Genomic DNA, 19662 nt, shown 5'->3' with positions numbered 1-19662 from the left:
AACCTATTCTAACATGTTGAAGGAAGAATAATAGGCCACCTTTAAGATAATCCTCATAGCAGAAATCAACTGGTTTGAGAAAAGGGAGCATATCAGCCTGGAGTGTCAACAGATTTACGTCCCCACAACTTGATTGAACGCACGAATGATTAGCGGTGATGCAAACCGGAAGGCTCAGTGAGACATGAATCATCGTCCTCATCATCAGCTGCTTCAGAGCGATGGCAGAGATGATGGAGGAGCTTAGCGCATGATGCCTGGATTAGACTTTCTCCTCGGCTCGCTGCGCTCTCTCTTCTGTCCCGTCTTTGTTTTGTCTCTCAGCCTTTGTTTTTCTCGCTCGTCTCTCTTGGCATCGATCTCCCTGCTTGTTCATTTAGTGCTAATCCATGCCCCACTGATCTATTTTAGAAATGTCCTGTAATTCAGAGAAAACAAACTCACATTTAGCATGAAACCTGACGCGTACGGAAGACCAGAAGGGCCATTAATCAATAAAGAAAAAACACATAAATGCAAACAAACCTGTGTCTTCAAATATAATTTTAAAACTTAAAAACAATTCATAATAAGCAGCATAGTGTAAAAGTTTCGCAAACAATTAAACAAAAAGCATTGTAATTATGCATGAACAAATATTTTTCTAATGTTTTTTTAATTGTTTTTTAGAAGTGACCAGCACATTTCAAGAAAGATTTTATGGCATTTTTTCCTGCAGACCATCAGAAGTTAGAGTTTAATGTAGGACTGAAACAATTATTCATATTGGTTATTGATATAATTGTCAACTAATTTAGTATTCAACTAATCACTAACTGGACACAAAAAATGCCATTTGCTAAAAAAAATTGACATATTTATATTAAGCCAAAACTTTGTGAGAAATTCATATACTTTACATTTAAGAAAAAAACATTTTTGTAAATATGTTCTACTTAGAACTGCTCAAGTTGTAGTTTTAGCTTCAGCTGGTTGGAAATGTGTGAAAGACGATCAGTTAATCCAAACATATTATCAGCTCAGCTCTACACTGAATTGATATGAATTTGAGGAAAAAGGGTTGAGTTATTATTTTATCTGCAGATTCATCCTGTGCTACAGATGATCAACCAGGGAATGCTATGATGTCGCATTTTAAGCAATAAACTGTTTTTTTCTTGTTTTAAAAAAAGATTGAATTCTTTGTGTATTTGTATATTTCAATGTATTTCTAATATTTTATTTGAAAAAAGGCTTAAATGAAAAATGTCGTTTTTTTTAAACGTCTTGTTACACATTCATTATAATTTAAAGGTTACTGGTCTTTGTGAATGTGTTCTTGCATTGTTGTGCCATTACTGTTATATTACTTTAAATGTTTTCAAAACAACAAAATATTATTGTTATTATTATATATTATTGTTTATTGCAATAACTTCTGGGACAATTTACTGTCCAGTAAAATTCAAGTATTTTACTCCAACTTTTGCTGTCACCGTTTTGCGAATTTCCATTGGAGGAATATGAAGGCTAAAGTCACTCTAAAAACTAATTAAACTAACAGAATCAGACCAATAAAAAGTCATATCTAAATAAAACTAAACTATGATGAAAAACTCAGCACTTTTGTAACCCTTGTTCTCCTCATTAAGAAGCAAACTGAGTCTCCAAAATGTCTGTTGTGTCATAAAAGTCATGAAGTCATGATGAAGACATAACGGCTTGTCCTCGTTTTCCCCCCTAATTCAGCTTTAATGCAGAGGTTGACAGCCTGCTGGACAGCGCTGTAATTACGCTGTCTCACAATTAGTCAGGCTGTGATTCATTCAACTTAAACACCTTTTAGCTCTCCCACTGCTTTCCCCATTCTGCATCGTCTCTCCTCCCAGTCTCTCCATCACCTCACAGCATCGCTTCGTTTTTCCTCCTGCTCTCCATCTGTAGATCTGTTTTCTCTTCTTCCTTTGGCTTTTGGACACAAAGAGATATTTTGTAATCAACATGTTCTGTTTCACAAGCAGAAACATGTTGGGGAGGGGAAAAAACAATGAATCCTTTGTTTTTTTGTTTCTATAACTTCCAGTTTCACAAATTTCCATCAGAGGCAAAAAAAAAAAAAGATCTTTAATAAACTGATTATTGAGAGTGAGAGAATGGCTGGTTTGATATTTGTAAAGTTACACAGCGGCAATTTAACAGCAAATATTTAATTAGCAGGCTAAATATTACACTCCGAACTAAACATAGTTTAATCATAAGACAAAAAAATTGATTATTTTGCAAAGTCATATTTTCCCCATGTTATTCATTCATTAATAAAGATCACAGTTTTAAACTAAACATTGAATTAGGGAGACAAACTAAATAATTTATTTTGCAAGCTGCCTTGCTAATTAAACATTTTGTAAATATTAGAAAGCTAAATATTTACTGAGCAAAGTAAATATTTAGTTTACAAAATAGATATTTTGTTTCAAACTATATATTTAGCTAGCATACTGAATATTTGGTTTGAACCTAAACATTTAGCTGATAGACTAAATGTTTAGTTCAGAGCTAAATGTTTGGTTTAATTCTTATTATTTAGTGTGCTCACATTTACTAAAATATTAATTAACCAGATAGATTGCCAGCTATATATTCAATCTGAAGCTAAATATTTATTTTCTAAACTAAGTATTTAACTCGCTTGCTTAATATTTGTGATATTTATTAATGAAGTTAAAACATGGTGAAAATATGACTTTGAAAAATAAAATCACATGTTTTTTTTTTTTTGTTATGACTGGCTAAATAACCCAAATATTTGGCGTTAATACATGGCTGGATGCAAAGCGTTTTGTTCTTTATTATTTCTGTTAAAAAAGGAACGGTCTTCATGTCCTTTACGTCTCACCGCCCAGCAGCCAACAGGCTCTCGTGCTCGGCGGTGTGGAGTACGGTTTGGGTCTGGCAGAGAGGCAGAGAGGAAGGAAATCAATACCCATCGACATGCAACACTGCATCAGGGCTGCTTCTGCCCAGAGAGAGGAAAGGGAAAGCGATGCATGGATGAGTGGAGGGAAACGGAGAGAATGAAGCTGCGATTGAGACAAAAGGTGTGCTTGACGTAATCAGAGAATAACCTAAAAGGCAGGAAATAGAAAAACAATTAAAACCTTAAAAAGATCCTGCAAAGCCGCCATTAAAACACATCAAACTCAATGAGAGGAATTATTTTATATTAAAGTCAACATAAAATTTCTGCAGCTTCACCGTCATATTTCAGCTCTGTAGTAAAAAATGTCTCCTCTTTAGCTCAACTAGTGTAATAAATTTATAATTATCACCTGGAATAAACAATGAAACCCAGAAACAGATTAAGTCTCTTCTGTCAGAGCAAAAGAAAACTGTGATTATTGGTTCATATAAGCCTAAGCCTGTCACAATTAGCAATAAATCAATTAATCACATGATAAATTAAAGCAAGCTTAATTATTTGCATGATTTATCATTTTTCTCTTTTCTCTCTACCAAAAACTGGATGATAAAAGTCTTCAGTCTAGTGGTTTGGTCTCATCTAGTTCATTTTTTTAAAGGATAATTTTGCTTACAAAGATTTCATAATTAATTTTATCTGTTTTGTTTATTTATTTTGGATATTTCAAATGTCTTCCAGTTCACCATTGACTGAACAGTTTAAATAAAAATACACTCTCACTTCCCTGAAAGTACAAAAACTAACCTGCCTCCAATTTATCGACCCCCCAGTAAGAAAAATTTCAAAAGATAAAATGATATATTTTAGTTTACTTTGTTCCAGAAACGACTAGATATTATTGATGACCATAATAAATGATGTAATATTATAGTGTCTTCTCTAGTTAATTTGTTTTATCTTTATCTACAAAGTGTAGTGATGGAAAAATCTGGAAACTTATCCTGAAAATGTTTGAAAAGAGAAAAAACTGCACAAACAATTTTTTTTGTTTTTGCTAAAATCTAATGTAATTGGGATTCCTGACAGTTTGGAAAAGCACTTCATGTCCACTGATAAGTACAGCGGAGGCCCTGTGATGCTGTGGGCCGGTTTCTCCTCCAAAGTTCTTGGGAACCTTTGATTTGAAATAAAACTTGTTTATCCAGAAAGGCCGTCGTTGTTCCTGTGATGTTGCAATATTTCTGCTGCTGTATTCATTGTTTTCTGCGCTTCAGGACGGCTCACGCGCAGGGCAAAGCAGAGGCGGCGGTGGGAGCCGCGCAGAAAGCCCACGAGGAGAGTCGGATGGCGAGGGTCACCGCCAAGCAGTTCTCCCCGTCCTTCCAGCACCCTGGAAACGGTGGGCTCCCAATACACACCAAAACCAGGAACGATTCCCACGTAACGACAAAGTTGCACACTTAATGTGCAGAGTGACATGAAAAAGTTAAAAAATATTTTCAACCTCACTGCAAAAGCACAAAATCTTACTTATTAATTCTGGTTTATTTCTACTGTAAATATCTTAATTCACTTGAAATAAGACAAAACTAACTTACAAATCACTTTTCAGGAGGATATGGACCCATTCCATGTTATTGTTTACATCCAGAAATTAATGCATGCGCACAGCGCAGCTATGGAGGATCTTTTACTTGCCATCTGTAGCTGCACTGCCACGGTAGAACAACTCTGTCAACAACCTGGAGATGTAGATATTATTAATTTAGAGCAATGAGCAACTGCCAAGGAAAACAACACAGAAAAAATGGTGAAGAACAACTCAAAACCACTTTTTTCTTGCTCTCTGTGTCGGGTACGCGACACGCAGACTCGTTGCCAAAGCAACTGACAATGATGCCAACATATGTTTCAGGATTCAACACCAAAAAACACTCAAACATTTCCCACTCAAAGAACAGAACAATCAGTCTGTTACAGTTTATGTTTTTAGGCTTGATGTTTATTTTGCGATTACTATTAAGTGATTGCTTTAGTATATTAGCTACCGCTGCTATTAGCTAAGCTAACACAGCCGTGGTTGATTAGCTCATTTAAATACCTGCTCTACTGATGACTTGGCGTTTTTAAAAAGTGTTTTAACTGAACCAAAACACACCAAATTACACGTCACATCTACATGTTAAGGTCATCAAAGTCAAGCTAGCAAAACTGATCTACTTCCCTTTCCCTCGCTATTTTTTCCTCAATTAAAACTTTTTCCTGACCTTGTTATCTAGTTGTTGTAGTGTTGACAATTGGTAGCAATGCACTGCATCCTTTTTTCTTTTATATATCATGTGTACGTTTAAGATCTAGTCCGTTATGATGACAACTTATCAGGTAAAACCAATGCTAGTCATAATCAGCCAGCAGCTTTTTGGCCTCCAGCAGGAAGCTTGAGTGTGTGACATCATACCACCAGGGGTCCATAGGAGCTTTTTTAAAGTCAATAATTCCTTAGTATTGGTGAAAAAGTTCTATTTCCATTGCCAGATTATTTCACTTTTAACTAAACTTCACATGCGAACAGACCAAACACGTGTCGATACGTTATGTGTGTCAGTTAGGGGGAGTTGATGTTAAAGGTCATCGACGGCCTCCCTCCAGCTTCGCCATTCCACGTCTGTCAGTCACACCTGTGGCGCTCCGCAGGTAGCCGTCCCATACGGAGCACGCATCATGGCACACCCGCACACACAGACCGCATGGCCGGCATGGCCGCCATCTTTTCTGCTCTCACTTATGAGAACGTCTCTGCCAACAAGCATCAGCTCTGACATTTAGCTGCATGTTTGTTTGGGCGGCTTGGACATCATCTTCCTCATGACGCCCTACTGTTTTCTTTTGAAATAATCACTGTACTGACTAGATGAAGAACTTAAATCAGAAAGTTATTTTCTCCGTGGTCATTATTGCTACACAGGTGTTGGCGTGTTTATCCATTCCTTTGGGTTCCTTTTCTTAATTTATTCTTAAGTTTTGTTCCTTGGACTTTGTCTTATCTTTGTCTTAGATCAGTGGTCTGCAACCTGTCATGGCTTTAGCTCTTGGTTAAACATAATAAATAACCAGCTGGTGCTTTAAAATCTAAATATAATTAGAAATTGTGTTTTTTAGCAGTTTTTATATTTTTAATTGGAATAAATGTGTTGAATTTCCACAACAGAAAGATGCTAAATCTCCCCATATTTTTTAGATGTATTTTTCTTGTAATTACATGCATAACTGTGGGATTTGTTTTTGCATGATTTCTCACAGATGTGATGAAAATATATTCATCCCATTTTGTAAAATTCTAAAACGTAAAAATGAAAAAAAATGAATCTTTAAAAATAAAAACAAATTTCCTGTAGTATATATTAATAAGGTAAAGGAATTAACATGTTTTTGTATCACCCATAGACCTTTCCTATTAGTCAAAATTCACACTTTGCTCTTTTTTGTACTAAGATTTGGATCTGGCAAAAAAAAAAACAAGCTGTTTCATGGCAATAAGCTTATGTTTTTTGGTGTCTGAAAAATTAGCCATTTCAAAAACCTCCAGACAAACGGTACCTGTGCCGTTACCTAGCAACATAAATGCCGCTTCAATTTGTTTGGTCAGATGGTTTTACTTCTGTATTCGCTGCACAATGGCTGCTGGAAAAGTTAAGTATTTTGTTGTTGACCCACCGTCCAGAAACTGCTTACTGCATTCTTCGTGGTTGTGCAGGATGCTCCACTTCTGCTTTTCAAAGATCTCAAAATAGGCAGAATTGACCAGAGTAAAAGCTCGCTATCCATTTGAATCACTCATTGATCTATCCTAACCTGTTTGAGGAAGCATAATAGGTCACCATAAACAAGTCTAAACCCAAACAAATATCTTGATGCCTTCCTTCTGATTGCTGAATCCGTCTCATGTTCTCTGCAGGAATGGAGGTTCAGCGACCCAAACGTCAGGTTTCCAGTGAAGTTGAGGGTGAGGGCCTGTCGAGTAGCGCCGGCACCGCGGAAAGCCCAGATCTTTACACAAAAAGTGTTGGATCTGATGACCCCTCCATCGATGCCGCGACCCCCGACCTCAGCCCACCGTCTTCTTCACCTCCCCACACGCCGCCGCCACCTGCGCGACCGTCGCAGCGAAGCAAAAGCGCCCGATTCCACCGGCAGAGCGCCGTGGACCACGGAGACCGGGGGAAGGACGGCGGTGAGAAAGGGGGAGAAAAGGGACACATGGAGATTCAAGTGCTGATGGAGGGAGGCGGCGAGGGAGGACTGAAGCCGGAGAATCCACGCGCCAACAGCTGGAGCGAGGACAGGAAGAGGGGGGTGCTGTCGAAAGGTGGCGGCGGGATCAGTGGCCGTGGAGGAAGCCGGACCAACGGACACAAACACAGCTCCTCCAATCACAAATCGCGGGAGCACGGCTCGTCCAATCACAGGCAGGCTAGGGGCGACAGGTGGACAGAGTCATCTTCGTCCGCCACTTGGACGTCTGGGCACAGGGGGACGCACGGCAGGGGTGGCCGGCTGCTGGAGCAGGACGAGGAGAAGATCAGCAACTACGAGATGGAAATGAAGCCTTTACAGCCCAGAGACTCCACTACCCACAAGCCCCATGGGCACGGGGAGGAGCGGCACGGGCACGGAGAGGGGCGCTCCCACGGCGCGCCGCGGCAGAGGCACAAGAACCGGGAAGGGAGGGACGGGGGCAAGGACTCGACACACAAGGGGGAGAAAATGGAGTCGCGGCCAATACGACGAGACCTCACCCTGTCCCCGCCTCTGAAGTCCTCCCCCATCATACCCGACCGGCAGGACCTCAGCCTCACGCCCTGCAAGGTGAACTCGGTAAGTCTGACATGCTCTGATGGTACGATATGCCTGAAAATACAAGCATGATACAAGCATCACATATCAGTCGATATCGGTAATTAATGATCGTTATACAGCCATACTGGTGATGCGACTTTTTCTGTTCCTGTTGGACTCATTTTCTCCTTTCAATCCAGGCTGTTGATTTTTATATTTAAGCAGTTATGAGGAACAGTGGGGAAACCAAGCATGCAGTTTCTGTTGCTTGATTACCTAGCAACAGGCTGTTGTTTCTTACCCGTCAGGTTGTTGCTAGGTAACCAAAGAAGGACTGAGCTAGTTGATGCTACTAACCTCTCTTAGCTAGCCAGAGGTTGAGCAGATAAAGTCTGTCCTCTGCCTACATCCCCCAGAATGCTGTGCAGTTCTGGGTTGAAGTTCACTGAAAGGAATCTACTCTGCGCTTCATTTTTACCAAGGGTAGTTTTTATTTTTTTTTTCCAATTAGTTTCATTCAAACTGATTTTGACTTCCAAACTGATCCATGCCCAGTGAATATGCATATCTTCAAGTTTCTATAAACTGTGTTATTTAATTGCTGTTCTTCAGTCAACAATGCAGTGAAACGCTGATCTTTCACAGTTTATGTGTCTGTCTTGTCCCTTGGCGGACAATTATAGAAATACTATTCTTACCCTGTTCTCATACTGGTAAACTCGGTACGATTGGGGACCAAAATTGCAACATTTGTTACATTTTCAGATGCTGTGGTTCTCTATCACACTGCACAATCCAAACCCTTTGAAAAATCTGTTCTTCTCCTCGTCTGCGGTGGCACAGAACCACTGAAGAAAACACCACGCACAACTTCCTTCTTCACAAAATGTAAACAAAAATGGAGTGGTATCAGATTTTAATGGTCTCTTTAGACTAAACTGGAGTGATGTGAATGCACCATTAACAAGGATTCATGTTGAAATAATTAGTTACTTATGATTCCTACTTCATCAACTTAGAAAAGCTCTTTGAAATTTTCTCTTGTGTTTGTTGACATTTTGATGGTGACTCACAAACATAAAGACAGTCGTAGGCTGTTGCTGCTCATAAATGTGTTGAATAAAGGGCGGGTCCAAAAGGTGAAGAGTTTTTGGTTGATAATGGCGGCATCACCCCTCCACCAATGCGTTATGAATTGCTTGTTGATTTTCTCTCATCTATTTGTTGTCTCCTTGAGGCTCTCCTGGCGGGACGTCGCTGCCCTGAACACAGTGTGTCACTGACACTCGTGGATGTGGTTTTGCTTTATTTGACATAATCTGTGGGATTTATTTAACAGCTGGTCTCCAAATTTCTCTTTCTGCATGAGCAGATTTCATAATAACTAAAACAGAAATGTGTTTTTCCATGAAATCAGGATAAATAAAACCAAACTAGTGATTATCTTCTAGCTGTAAGCTGCTATAATAACCTCTATCTGTGTGGTGAGTCTTTGCTGGCTGCTGAGGCACGATGTTCAGAGGTTAGGTAACTGTCGTGGAAAAAAGAGGTTTCAAACCCATTTGGACCATTACCTGTAACTTTTCAAAACTGACAGCCAAACATTCGTACCCACTTCACACCAAGAGGAGGCAGCCATGTGGAGTTAGGAGGTGTCACTTGTGGCAACAACCCAAAGCAACAGTTTCAGGGTCTCCCTGGAGAGAGTGTCAGAAAATGTGTGCTGTTATTCCTGCTTTTAAATGCTGACAGAAACATTAACCCACACTGATTTCTCACTTTCCAGCTTCTCAGATCCATTTCAGATACATTCTGCTAATGGACGAGATTGCAACTCAAAACCTTGGATTTTTCTGAGCACCACAGATGCATTTATGGGCTTAGTCATGTTTGTTTTCTCCAAGGGAGGGGGGAAATCTGGGTTAATGTTTATAAGTATGGTGTACAATACATACATCGCGTCACAGGAAAATATTAATCGATCAAACCCTCTTTCACTCTAAGTTATTGTTGCACTAACTGCAGTTTTCTGGACTAAAACCTGACTTGGCAAACACTGTCAGAAGTTTATCTTATTTTATTGAAAAACATACCTTTGAATTGACAGTGCAGACTTGTTTTTACCACCCAGGAGGTGGCGCTAAAATGCACAGATTCAGCAGCTTTGTGTAAATTTAGATGTAAAACCAGTCTAAAACAAATAACCTGCAAAAAGTCAAACATTACAGGTAAAAATAAAGTACAGCATGTGTAACATTTCTAAAAGTCAATTTGTAATAAGAAACAACATTAGCATCACAGACTTATTGTAAGTTGTCGGTTTTTTCTTGTTTCACATGACTGTAGATTTCTACCTCTTGTTGTCTAATTCCTTTGGATGTTGACCTCCAAAACATTTAATGTGGAACTTCTTTTGTTTTTATAGCTTTTATTGGCAAAATAATATTTGTGAAGCACATTTTTGTTGTGTATTTGCTCCCAATGAGCAGCTAACAGCGGTTAGCAGTTGTAAAATTAAACACAGCTAAAACGCACAGCATTAATAGTGAAATTAGTTAAAAACATACACAAATTTACACATGTAACCCTGTATAATTTAAAATTTGTCTAAACTTTATGTTTACATGTGATACTAAATAAAAGTGTAATGCTAATGTAGGCCACAAGGGGAGGAGCTGACAGCGTAACAGAGATCTTCAGATTTCGGCAAATTAATTTGGCAAATAAATAGTTTTAACAGTGTTAACACCTTTAATGATTAAAAAATAAATATTTTCACCTTTGGAAAGCCTATAATCTTCTGTCTCTATAGTATATAGAGTATCCTCTATATACTAAAGACTAAATAAAATATAGTAAATAAAATCTGACCTGTTTAACTTTTCAGGCTCAGGATGATTGAGAACATTCCTAGCATTGATCATTGCTGCTTTACATTGCACCGCTATTCATATCTGCATGGCTTAATAACCGCACAGCAGCTGAATGATGCATTTGTCAAATTTGTCGTGTCACTGCCACACATTGATTTGACTAAAAGGATTTGTTACCCGCTGTCATGAGAATACATCCCGTCCACCGTGACATAACACAGTGTTATCCCTCATATTAAGATAATCCTGCAGGACAAGCGCAAGGTTTACCCTTTGGGAAAAAAAAATTATTTTGGTTCTCTGAACAAGCAGAAGGGATTACTGTTGTAATGTGATTTTATTCATTTTTCATTTTGGCGGGTTATGTCTTAACTCGAGCTGGTGACTCGCTAATCCCTGCTGATAATACGGCTTTAGCATTAGCTAATGAAAGCAACAGGAAAATTCAAGTGGAAAAAGTGGAGTTTCTCCATCCCTCTGCTGACTCGCCTCAGTTTGTCCGCAACAGTCTGATGACTCTGAGGAGCAGAAGCCGCTGCCTGCTGCAGGACGGCAGACGTACACAGTGCACAGATGCTCAGAGAACAACCCCAAGATGCACCTTAGTAACAGAGGAATAAAAAAGTAGCTCGTTGCTCTCAGAGAGGTGTCTTATTGGTTAACCGGCACTCTGTTGCTAGGGAACAGCGTATGCATCGCTTCGGATGCAGCCAATCAAACGATGGGGAGTTGATGTGTGTGTGTGCGTGTGTGTGTGTGTGTGTGTGTGTGTGCATCAGCAGAGAGGCGAGTGAGATCGGTGTTAAACAGGTTCCCAGTACACACAAATACTATCATAAATACACAACGAGCGCCATGGGAACAGAGCTGCACCCGTCTCCAGTCAGTCGCTGAGTAAACATGACTGTCCTACTGTTGGTGCAAAACACCAAACAGATGCTTGTCGTTTTTTTTCATTTCATTCAGTTCAGCATGAAAAGCTTCGAAGGTAAACACCTCTGAGTCCATCATGCGTCCCACTGGCACATATTTACATGAAGACGATTCCCCAGACTGGTGAGGCTTTTCACCCTCCGCAGCAATTAAAACGACACCAACAGAGAGGGAAAAGAAAAAATGCAGTTAGATAGAAACAAACTGCAGATTTCCATCCTCCGTCTAATCAAACTCTCCCAATAAAAGCCAGGTGATTTAACAGAAAATCTGTCTTGAAAGCATGTGTGACGGATGATCTTCTGTAAGCAGGTGTGTGCTGACATGGTCTGAGCTGTGATCATGGTCAGCTGCTGCGTTTCGGCTGCTCTGCAGTTTATCTGGGCGGGCCGCAGCGAGGAAGCGATGCAGTTCACACATCATGCTGGTGAAATGGATCTCTGTGACAGGAAGATACAGCGTTTCAATGAGAGCAATTAGCACTGGTAGCATAGCTCTGAATTAAATGATGTTGGTTTCACGCAGATCTTCAGATTATTATTACATCACTGAAGAATTAAAGGGGCAGTGTCATGTAAAATCTGTTTTTTTTTGGGCTTTATATCATAATATATTCGATGATGTTGTTCAATCTTCAGAAGCAGAAAGTTTTGCCTCGATTCTTTAATGCACGTTTTAGTAGTCCTTTAATCTCCATGGCAACCATTCAGCTGTATAAAAGCCTGGTTGGACCGAGCTCCGTCTTCGAGGCACAGCTCCTCCTCAGAGCCTCAGATCTAATGAGGTTCCGCCTCACGGAGCACACAGCTCCTTCAGACTAGCCTGCAGCAATTAGCAGACACCTGGTGGAACTGGGCATCTGCTGGATTCATTATATGAGCTACTGTACTTTTCAGTGTAATGCTGGTTAAAACATTACTTTTTAATCTTTTTTTTCTTTGTTGCAAACATATTATATAAAATCAATGTTTTTACTATTTAATATAAAATAATAGTAAAACATTTCTGCTCCATATGGGAAATGGTGTCATGTTGGTTTGCTTCAAAATGTATAATTTGCAAGTTATTTATTTATCTTTCTATAAGATTTATATAGCTATTTTAAATATGCCTTTCTATTTCTTTCTTTCTTTCTTTCTTTCCTCTCTTCTTTCTTTCAGTAATTGAATTCAGCGTCTCTTCAGATGTTAAATCTGTGTTGCTGAAGAAAAATATTATTATTATTATTAGCATAAGCTGATCTATAATAGCAATATCAATCATTTTCTCATCTTGCCACAGAAAACAGCTCCAGTTAAAGTTTCGGTAGTATTTAAATATACATTTATTTTTCTGTTTTTGCTGGATCTGGATCGGTTCTGCTGCACTGGTCCAGATTTTTAGTTTAGTATGTGATGCGGTTGTTTTCATCTGTTTTGATGCAGACAAGAAAACATCGATTTCAGCTCATCTGTCTCTCTTTTACAGCTCTTTGCGTTGCAGGAATTTACATCTTATTAGCAAAACTAACATTTTCCTTCAATGCAGAAATATTTGCTCACAACTTTACTGATTTTTTTGTGAATGATTATGCTTTTGCACAAATTAGAAGCTAAACAACAAAGCGCGTCATAAAATAATGCAGATCAGTAAGTGAGGAGCAGAGAGTGCGAGCATAAAACCCGATCAGATCTGCGTCCAGCCTCTGCTGTGGTAATCATCTCTGACACAGATCTGTGATAAGCCTAACACCACGGTGATCAGCAGAAACCACTCTGGACGGGACGGATCCATCTACAACTGTGCGGCACCAAGTCCCATTTCCCATCTCCCTCTGCAGCCATCATTACAACTATTACAGCTTTAATTAAAACAACAGGTCTCCTGCAGAGAAATCCTCTCCTTTTAAAGACCAAAATGTATTTAAAACAGTCAGGAATAAGTAGGACGGAGGACTCCGGTGTTCATATTTACCCAAAGTGGACAGGTGGTTGGAAAGAACGGCCTTCACCTCGACGACCCGGGCTGTCAGCAAGCATCTGCTCAGACACCGCTTCACAAAACAACCCCGTTAGTACAGGACGGTATTTATCTTAACATGCAAAATCCACCTTTTTTGGTTCCTACTTTGGTGAACGTTGAAGCTTCAAGACAAGCAGAGAGCAGTGCAGTTTATATTTTATAAGAGGAATGCATCATAATTATCGGCCCGATAAGAAATTATGTCGTCATTCTTATCAGCCAGATATAACGAATTACATGTTTGATGTTTTTTTAATTTATTTATTGTTTTTAAGTTGAAGAGGTGTTGTATAACCGGAGAAAACAACTTTTTACTGTAAATTAATTATTTTAAAATTCCTTCATATCATGTCAAAAAACCACTCAGTCATAATTTTAATAATAGTTTGAAAAATAAAATATCAATCACCGCAGGGTGTTAAAAGAAATCAACAGAAATAATAAAAACATAAAGGGTCAGCAGGGCCTCTGTTTGTTTGTCAGCAAATAGAAAACGGCCCTTTAAGGTTTTGTAGCTACCGTGACTAACTGCCATGGCGGTTGCTATGGAGTTGCTATGACAACAATAGTATAAGTACATCTTCACTATTTCTCAATGTCAATTTTTGAGTACCATAATATTAAGATAAATGTCAGCAATATTTATTAGTACTTTCTGCCAAACTAGCAAAATTAAGTTTGCTAATGTGGCTTTTATCTGCCAGCTAAGACTGACATGTAGCCTACATGTTTACTACATGTATGTACTCTGCCAGCAATTTTTGTTCATATATCTTTCTTTTGCACATATGTCAGGAGTGCCAGTTTACCTTCTTTTTGTTGCTCTAAAAGTCATGGTTCAGCTATGCTTTGTGCTCTACTTGCCTACCAAGATGGCGCAGATTACTTTTAGTACAGAACTATGTATATGCTGGGTTTGCAAATGTTAAAAGAACGTCCAGCAAGAATAAAAACTGCGCATATCAAATCCAACCATCACTTTGATGGAGGATGCAAAGTATTTGAGCATGCTCACGATGCTAAAGATAGCAGCAACAAGCTAGCCTTATCAAATCCATTGGCGAAACTTTTAAAGTAACATGAAAATCTGCCTGAGGATACAAGGGCTGAAGCGATTAAAGATCAAATGTCCAACTCTCCACCCTCGTCGAAGTTAAATAAAGTTAAAAATTTTGCTGTAAACTTAATTCTAAGCTAAATGCGGCTCAGGGACCATTTTCAGCCCTCTGAATGATTCTGTGTGGCCTCAGACCTCAATGCTAGTGATCCAGACGGACACTTCTTCATAGAGCAAGATTATTTACAGATAAATAATGTGTTAAAAAATATGAAGTACAAAAAATGTATTTCCATTTATCAACAACATATTTACATTCGTCTTAGCTTTGGAGTAACTAGAACCACAAAGGTCGACCAACTTTTACTCAAACGCAAAACGTTCAACTCAAATCAAAAAACAATCAACCCCAAAACGTCAGAAACTGTGGGCCTGTCTTATGATAATCCAATCATGCTAAACCTTTTTAGGTTTTGAAGCTTTTAAATCTATACCGATTTAAAAGTTTACTTTAATTCATTATTGAGCTGATAAAATTTAAAAAAGGCACAAAGTTTGTTTTAAAACGTCTTTGCATTCTTCTGACTGAATGATTTTGGCCCTCCTAGAAAAAGGTTTGACACCATTGATTTAATTTGAAAACTAGATATTTAATTTGAAACTATGAGATATATAAATGAATAATGGTTAAAATATTACTTTAAAAGGTGAAGCTCCATTTTTTTTTTTTTTTTTATGACTAATTAACCTAAATTACTGCGATGAGTTTTTAAGTGTGTAACATAACAAACGTCACCCCATATTCACACAAACATTAGTTTGGATTTGTGCATCTTTTGTCAAAATTCCCAATAAAAATCCTCACAGTTGTGAGCAAACTAACAGTCCAAATAAAAAACGAAAACCCCAAAATAAATTCATCGTTCATGTCGGTGTTGAGTGGATGCAACCTGCTGACCGCAAATGAAAACAGCCTTTAAGTGTGTGAGCTTCGCCTGTGCACATCCTTAATACTGACACCTTCTCTTTTCTCTCTTTTTTTCTCTCCCACGCAGGCCTACAGCTCCATCCTGGTTGCCATGGTGATTCTGCTCAACATCGGAGTGGCTATTTTGTTTATCCACTTTTTTATTTAAAGGCGGCGATGCTTTCAGAGTCAACCTACCTATGCCAGAAACACGACGAAAACCACGAGTATTACAGCAAATCTGCTGCCCCTCCGTGCGTCCCGGCCGACGGAAGACCCGGACCGAGGGCTGGAGAGGGAGAACCGAGGCCGAGCCGGGTCCGGTCCGGGTGGAGGAAGAGCTGAGGCCAAAGAATAGGACAGCAGGTTTGGTCCAGGGAGGAACCTGGACTTGTGTGACCCAAATGGGCTGACTTGAACACACAGACAGGACTGGCAGACTTTTTCATTGTTAAATCATAGTTTTCGACAGATTTGTAACTTCAGATTTATTTATTGACTTTTTTTTCTTCCCATGTGCAATATGTTGATGGTTGTATTGTTTATTTTTGCAACTCACCCTCTTCTCTCTGACCCCCCTGCCTTTTAGTTCCTCCACCTCCCCAGCGGCTGTTACTGATGGTACAGGTGGTGAAACCCGGGCGGTGAAACCCTCATTTCACCTCGTTTGTCATGCATGTGTGCATGTGCGTGTGTGTGTGGGTGTGTGGGTGTGTGTGTGTGTGGGTGGGTGTGTGTGTGTGTGTGTGTGTTCTCCAGTTGCATCCAGAGTTGGGCAGAATAGCACTACTTATTTATACATATTTTTATTCGAGTAAAAGTAAAAAGTATTCTTTCAAGAAATTACTCAAGAGGAAAAGTCTACTCAAGTACTGGGCAACTGATCAAATTATCAATCATTTAATGTTTAAAAAATACATTATCAGATGGACCAAAAGTTAAGTGGAATTTCTGGTATTTTAAGGACAAAAAATAAAAATTATTCTTATAAGTGACAAAAACTAAAATATATATTTTTTCCAAACCAGTTTCTTTCAATGAAAAAAACTTCTGAAATTTTTACAAAAACTGCAGGTCTGTGTCTGTGTCTGGTGAACCTTTGACTAAATTGTTTGATTTTCATTGAGAGGGTAGAAAATCCAGAAAGCAGCGATACTTCATAATAAAAATTACTCAAGTAAAAGTAAACAGTACAGTATAGTAAAAATATTTCTAAAGGTATTTTTTTCAAAAAGTTACTCAAGCAAATGTAACTAGTTACTACCGAACTCTTTGCATCTGAATGTTATGAATATTATCAAGCAATTATCAATATTACAAGGTAACAGCATAATACTTTCTGCTCTCCTACAAACACGTCAGTGAAAGGACGAAGTAGGGTTGCCAAATGTCCCGTAATTTAAGCCGCTCTGATTTTGACTACAGCCTCCAATTGGGATTTCCAAACAGTAGATGGCGCTACTCTCCTTACTTACCTAGACCCAGACAAAAATTTAATGTCGAAGTAGAAAGCTCTGCGCAAATGTGCTTTTACTGCAAACATTCTTGTGGTCAGAAGTGACAGCTTATTTGGAAACAATTATTTTAGAAATCTACAACAAACGGGAGACTCTGCAACTGCAAAAAGTAATGGGAGCAAAATAATTTGTGGGTTAAACTTGTCAGTGATCAAATTTTTTGCAGTTTGCCGTCAGTTTTCAACATGGAGGTGAAAACGATTAATCTCAGCTGTTTACATAAAACTTAATGATAAGTAATGTGCTTTTGACCAACAATGCAGGTTGGTATTGCATTAGTTTTTAATTGTATCTACACTTTGCTGGAAGATGCAGACTTTAAAAATCCTTCTGCTTACTGGGGACATAATCAGATGAAAACGTAAGGAAATTAATAATAATTAGTATTTATTAACTTTAACTGTCTCCTCAAATACTATCACATGCAGGTCAATGGGGACATCGGCGTCCTCATGGCAGTTAAAGGATTAAGAAATATTGTTCGATGACGTCACAATCGACACATTAGGTCATTAAGCCTCACACCTGATGTAGCTGTCCCGCATTTTGGGGCCGCTGAGTTTTCAAGTGTAATACATCTCAAATCTTCTTTGAGTTGAATATTTGAAATTAAAAATCCATAGCAACGTTTGGATGAGCAATGCTAAAAGTATTAGCATTTCCTCCGTCATCCAGAGGAAGTTAGCTAAACAGCTAGCTAACGCTTGAGTTGGAAATAACCCATTCTTTGATTATTTTGTCGCTAAATTCACAAATAGTTTCCAACTTTTTTTCTTTTCTTTTTTTACCAGAAGAGCATCCCAAAATTACAAGAAGGTCATTTAAAAAGCTTGGATATATTTATTAAAGCCTGACAAGACAAGCTCAGCAAGTCTGTGATTCTTTCCTTGAAAAAGACTCAGTCGTTTCAAAGAACTGCTATTGATAATTTGGTGATGAAGTGTTAAAAGACAACGTATTTCCTTATCTCTAAAACCAATACAGAACTTAAGATGCTCAACATTCCTAAACGTTTTTGTGTAGCAGTTTATATAACATTGCAACATTATCCTGGCATTATTTATATTGACTTTCTTTTCTTTCAACTTTATTTTTGTGTTGCTAAAACTTTATTCTGTTAATATTATGACTTTTTCCTGTAGTGCCAATTCCTATTGGCACTACTATTCAATCATTTGACCTGAATTCAAAGTGTAAATAAACAAACCGTAAAACACGCTTTTCAAACAAGATGGCCGCCCTGACATCACCCCAACCACGTAAACACAAAGAGTGGTGAAAAAAATCCATGTTTTCAAACGGCCAGTGATAGTATGACTATTTGATTTGTTTGGACTGGGACACCCAAGGTGTAATGAAGTACTTTTGGATTCTCCTGCAGCTATTTGACATTTTACCCATCAGAGATCTCCATCGGCACCAAATTACTTGTTTTCACTGCTTGTAAAATCTTTAAGTGCGTCCAATGTAACATTTCTGTTCCTCACTGCAAAAATATTAACAGCATCTGTTTTTATGTACCTGCATATGTTTCCATTCTTCTTGCACACCGTGTTTGATACCATCAATAACGGCGTCCAGGGGGGCCGAGAGGACTTTGAAGGTTTCTTTTCTCTTCTTCTTTTTTTTTTATTTTTATTGTTTTTAATAGTCCGAGAGCATTTCTTAAACTTGGGGTTGGAGCAGAAACTAAAGGCTGTGGGTTCACTTCTGGCGTTCCTCCAACTTATTCCAACTACAGCTGAGTCGGATGTGCCTGCAGCCTGAGAGGCAGAACAATAGATTTTTATTTTATTATGGGTCCCAGGAAGAATTTCAGAGGCTCTGCTGTATGCCGTCAGCCTGGTGACGATGCCCTGCGCCACCGTTTTAGTCTGCAGCATGCCACAGCATGCCAAGCTCTTTCTATATAGGTTTGAATCTCTTCTTTCTTTCCTTCTTTCTTTCTTTCTTCCTTTCTTTCTTTCTGGGAAATACTCTGTTTTTGTTTTTCAGTTGTGTGGAGAAAATAATGAAAGTGTTTCAAAGAAAACATTTTGCCTCCCGTGTATTTTTATAAGTACATATGTGTGTATGATTCGGTTCTGCTGTGTGTATTTGTGCAGTTTTGCGGCATCCCTGATGCAATGAAGGAGTGGGCTAGGTTGGGAAGGGAGAGTGGGGTTACTATGGCAACCGTAACTGAATTTTGCTCGTCAAGACGAGGGGGCGGAGTTAGCTGGCTGTGGGCGTGGCTTGTTTTGTGTTCAATGACGATTGAAGACGAAAGGTGATCTTATGAAGATTTTTTTCCTTTTAAAAAAAGGTAAAAATGAGGGGAAAATATAAATCTATGTCGTAGATCTGATCAATGACGTCATATTTTAAATATTGTATTATTTTGCTGTCTTATGTTTATTTTTCTGAGAATGTAAATCATTTTTTAGCAGCAGGTGTGCGTTGATTAGATTTCATTGTAGACACCAGGCGCCATCTTCTGGACGTAGATGTGAACGACAACATTTTAAATGAACAATGCATTTATTATTGTTAATGATCTGACTAATATTCCGTTATAGGTAAAGCTAAAAATATTAAAT

General features: G+C 38.6%; 1 protein-coding gene across 1 annotated transcript in view; it reads left to right on the top strand.

Moving 5' to 3' along the window:
- jph3b (junctophilin 3b) overlaps positions 1 to 19147 on the top strand; it is a 44807-nt gene extending 25660 nt beyond the window's left edge. Inside the window, exons 4-6 of the mRNA XM_044124597.1 lie at positions 4174 to 4298; positions 6855 to 7774; positions 15655 to 19147. Of these exons, the coding sequence (XP_043980532.1) occupies positions 4174 to 4298; positions 6855 to 7774; positions 15655 to 15735 (1126 nt within the window). The 3' untranslated portion in view covers positions 15736 to 19147. The remainder of the gene's footprint in view (positions 1 to 4173; positions 4299 to 6854; positions 7775 to 15654) is intronic.
- The last annotated feature ends 515 nt before the right edge of the window (positions 19148 to 19662 follow it).

Source organism: Gambusia affinis, linkage group LG08 (assembly GCF_019740435.1).
Source record: "Gambusia affinis linkage group LG08, SWU_Gaff_1.0, whole genome shotgun sequence".
Lineage (NCBI taxonomy): Eukaryota > Metazoa > Chordata > Actinopteri > Cyprinodontiformes > Poeciliidae > Gambusia > Gambusia affinis.
Note: the sequence above shows the minus strand (reverse complement) of the source record. Positions and strands in the feature narration are given on the sequence as shown.